The 4039-nt window shown below is 39.4% G+C and overlaps 1 protein-coding gene across 1 annotated transcript; it reads right to left on the bottom strand.

The window, feature by feature from the left end:
• Positions 1-723: 723 nt before the first annotated feature.
• On the bottom strand, positions 724-3611 carry LOC114518646. Its single transcript, XM_028538653.1, has 2 exons — positions 1484-3611; positions 724-1436 (listed from the first exon to the last, which is right to left on the bottom strand). The coding sequence occupies exons 1-2, from the start codon at positions 2523-2525 to the stop codon at positions 724-726; spliced, it is 1755 nt and encodes a 584-aa protein (XP_028394454.1). The 5' UTR covers positions 2526-3611.
• Between the last annotated feature and the right edge of the window lie 428 nt (positions 3612-4039).

The following is a 4039-nucleotide window of genomic DNA, read 5'->3' as shown; positions in this document are numbered from 1 at the left end:
TTGACAATTTTGACAAACTCATTTCCAGACCTCCGCGCGGAAACCTTATTTTGGAGTATACTATCTAGCGATCTCCAATCATGTAGTCCTGCTAAGCAAAAATCACTATTCATAATTGTATTGTTTTCTGAGTTTAGGGACAGATAAAAATATATTATAAAGCATTTGTAGTACTAAATCATTGGGCTGGCTTTCATGGACACATTCAAATGACTTGCTTTCTACTTAACTTGTATTTAATTATGTTTCAGACACAGCAAATATGTATATCTGTGTCTAATGTGTATACACTATAATACATACTGTATGCCTTAAGCCTGCTGCATACAAGAGCAATCAGCTGAGCTAAAAGTTACTAGTACCTGTTAGCTCAGCTGATTGCTCATAGTGTGTGGCAGGATTTTACTGAGTTTTGTGCCTCATGCAACCTTTTCTCGCATATCAAAGATGCTAGATATTTTCTTCAATGCCACACATGGTGAAATACTTGCAAAAATTGTCCGCACACGAGAGAAACTTGATGAGTTGATAGCCCAATGTGTGGCCGTTGGCTCAGCAAGTTTCCCTCGTGTGCAGAAGGCTTTAGAAATATCAAGTTTAATATACACATGTAGTTTGGTATATATTGACTTTATTATTACACCATGAAATCCAAATCCGAACTAACTTGAAAAAAGTTTTTATCTCCTAGCAGTTATGTTACTGTTTTGCCTAATAGCAATGTTATTTCTTTTTTGAACGTTTCGGCAATGGCTCTTCGGAGACAGTGTGCCATTTAGTTCTTAGACCAATGTGGCGACCAGCAACATTACCTTCGGCAGTTGGGGCAATGTCTCTAAGAACTGAAATTCTTAAATCATTGTAGCCAAAGTCAGCAGCCGTAGGGTTGTCTGCTCGTCTTCCCTGGGCTCGTTGGTAGCCAAAATATTCTTCGATATCATCTTGGCAAAACCTTTCCGTCAGAACACTCTCACATCCTTCACCCAGTAGGAATTTGGTTACCTGAACAACAGACTTGATGGTGATTTGCAGTCCTTTATATGTCTGTGTTGACAGAAACATTTGAGCCCTTTGCTCTGGTGTATATGTGCCAGCACGAGTCTGAGTGGAGGAAAACCAATCGCTCAAGTACTTGAGGAAGACATTCTCAAGCCAGTCAAACCGAACATCTGTACTGCTTCGGTATGGTGCCAGCAACATATTTCGTTTCCTTTCATGTTCATGAAAGGAACGAACATTAAGACAATCGAAAAAGTCATTCACCATCTCACACAACTTTGCTGTTTCATCTGCATCCCCTTCATGGAAGTATCGCTTTAATGCCAATGACACAGTTTTGCTCATCACCTGAGTTGCTAAGCTGACCTTCATCTTTGAAAATGACTTTAGATCAATATGATCCATAGTCAGTTTTGGCAACTGATGAAGGCCATGCTCTAAATCAAAAAAGTACAGTTTTGCAATATGCTCCCAGAGCAAGTACTTGCCATTGTTCCATAGGTTGCGGGTTCGCTTTCCACTTCCAGAATTAAAAGACAATTTCTAGTTGTCTTTACTAAGTGTGGTGCATCAGAAAAAAAATAGATTTTTCTGCTTGGGCAAAAGAGGTTAATGGTTGCATGAACTAGTTCTTCATCTTCACCAGAGATTTCCTCATGTAGCTCGTAGCATCGGCGGTTAGGTGACGCCCCATCGCTAACAGCAGCACAGACCCAAAGATTACATCCTAACTCTAACACGCATACAGCCTTCCAAAAGAGTGACATTAGTTGGTAAGAAGTCACATCCTTTGTAAGAAAGTAAGCTAGGGTAAACTTCAAGTCAGTTGCTACACCTCGCACCAAAAACACCAACGCATGTGTGGCTAGCTCATCAGTAGAGCAAAATGCATCATTCACTTGCTCTTCACCGAGGTCAACAAACCCGATCAGTTCATTAGACCGTTTATCAAAAACCAGTTTTGACTGAATTTTCATTTCATCAAAACTCAGTACAACATATCTTTGGATGTCAAAGTATTCTCTCGAAAGATCTTTCAATCTGTCAATGTTCTTTGAGTTGAACCCTGGCTTTGGCTTGAAGAAATTCCTATAGTCTCGCAATGTTCTTTGGCTTGGCAACACTAAAATTCCGGACTCTTGTAACTCCTTATATGCTGCCGGTGATTTTGCATGTAATGAGAGACAAAATCTGATGATTTGTGGATGGTACCTTCTTCCAAACTTAGGAGATGCTACAAGTTTCCTCTGCTGCTCCCAAAAAACTCTCATATGAGGTGTTACCTCAATGCTAGGATTATCTGCAAATATTGCCAAAATATCTTTCTCAAGTGCTTCATTAACAGGAATACTGTTCTTTTCAATTTCAGCTTCAAGTGCAGCAATCTTTTCTTCCATTTGTTTTGTCAGAACACGTTGCTCCTGGATAGTTGCAACCAACCTTTCTTTACTGGTAGCTGAAAGTGGTGCTTTGGCTGGGACTGGCCGGGCTTCCTTGACTGCTTTGGCTTTTGATGACTTCTGCATTGACTTTTCTGTGGCGCCACAATTGTCACATTTATCAGTATCACAGAGCAGCTGGCAGTCATGTGACCGTAAAAAGACTTTTGCTTGAAATGGATTCCCATTTGGACCATACTCTTCTTGCTTGATAGGGACGGTGTGCCGAATAATATTCTCAACACAGTTATCACTGGATGGATCAGTTGCAGCAGAAATAAATGGCTCCTCAACAGGAAGTCCACAACACAACTGAAATTGCTCTAATGATGACAATATGCTAGAAATTGTAGCATATCTCACAGATCTCTTGTGGGTTAAATAAAATGTGTGCTCATCAGGGAGTAGCCAGTTATAAGCCGCAACAGTTAAATTCAGTGAATCTTCAACTGTCACTGACAGTTTAGGAAGAGCATATGTCTGATCCCATAACACAAGAGTTACATTATTCTCATTCACACTTTTGCTCCAGCTAGTTAATTTTAATTTTTCTGATTTCTTCCTGAAATCATCAACACTTGTATACACTGGTTTTACCTTTAGTTCATGTCGAACAAGTTCACGTCTTGGTGCACTTGTAGATGTTGATGGAATGCTCCTTTCAGGAAGGTTAAGAGTAGGTATTGATCCAGGAATAAGCCTTTTACAGGTGGGAACTATATCAAAACAAGAAATAAAATTCTAAATATAAGTTGTTCACCCAAAATTGATTTGATCTTAGAGAAAACACACGGTATACTAAGGACTAAAACAATCCGAATTTAAAGAAATATGTTTTACTAAAACAACCCCCACGACAATGAGTAATTATATAAATTTATATCTTATGTGTAATCTTTTGCTCCAGTTTGACTTGTAAACATTCGATAACTTCGATCTGTGTATCATCATCTAGATTTCAGTTAGCCATGTAGAGCCAAGACGGGCTGATCTGGCCATCTTTGACTCAATGAATAATGTATTAGCGCTGCTTTCGCACCGTATGCAAACAGGATATGCAAGCAAGCTATCAAAATCATAATTATTCACAGCTATTGACGACAAGCATTGAAGCAATGGGGCATTGTTCTCGTAAAATAAAATTCAAGCGTTTGGCTCGAAATATAACTACTTCATACTCTATATTCACAATGTATGTTACTTACACGTCTCAATCAGGTGATTTTCGAAGTGTTTTTCACAAATATGGATGGTTTTTTGGTCGATTTGTTGTCGTAAACTTGCGTCAATCTCTCGATTCCTTGTCACAACCCGCACCCACGCTTCGCGAGTTCTCGTTGATAAATCATTGTCTTTTGTTGGGATTCTAAAAATACTTATATTCTTCTGCTTCCTGCTCGTTCCGCAACCGTAAATTGAGTAATTAGCCCCTGGCATCTACGAGATCTTGCGAAAAATACGCATATTTTTAACCGGACAAAGCTTTTACTGCTGCACTTCTTCGATTACTAATCCGTGCAGCTATGCACCCGTGTTGTCACGTGACATAGAACAATAACATAATTTGTCACGTGGTCTCAGCTTCCAAACCCTCCCCTCTA

Source organism: Dendronephthya gigantea, unplaced genomic scaffold (genome assembly GCF_004324835.1).
Source record: "Dendronephthya gigantea isolate DGI-Jeju-01 unplaced genomic scaffold, DenGig_1.0 000011F, whole genome shotgun sequence".
NCBI lineage: Eukaryota > Metazoa > Cnidaria > Anthozoa > Malacalcyonacea > Nephtheidae > Dendronephthya > Dendronephthya gigantea.
Note: the sequence above shows the minus strand (reverse complement) of the source record. Positions and strands in the feature narration are given on the sequence as shown.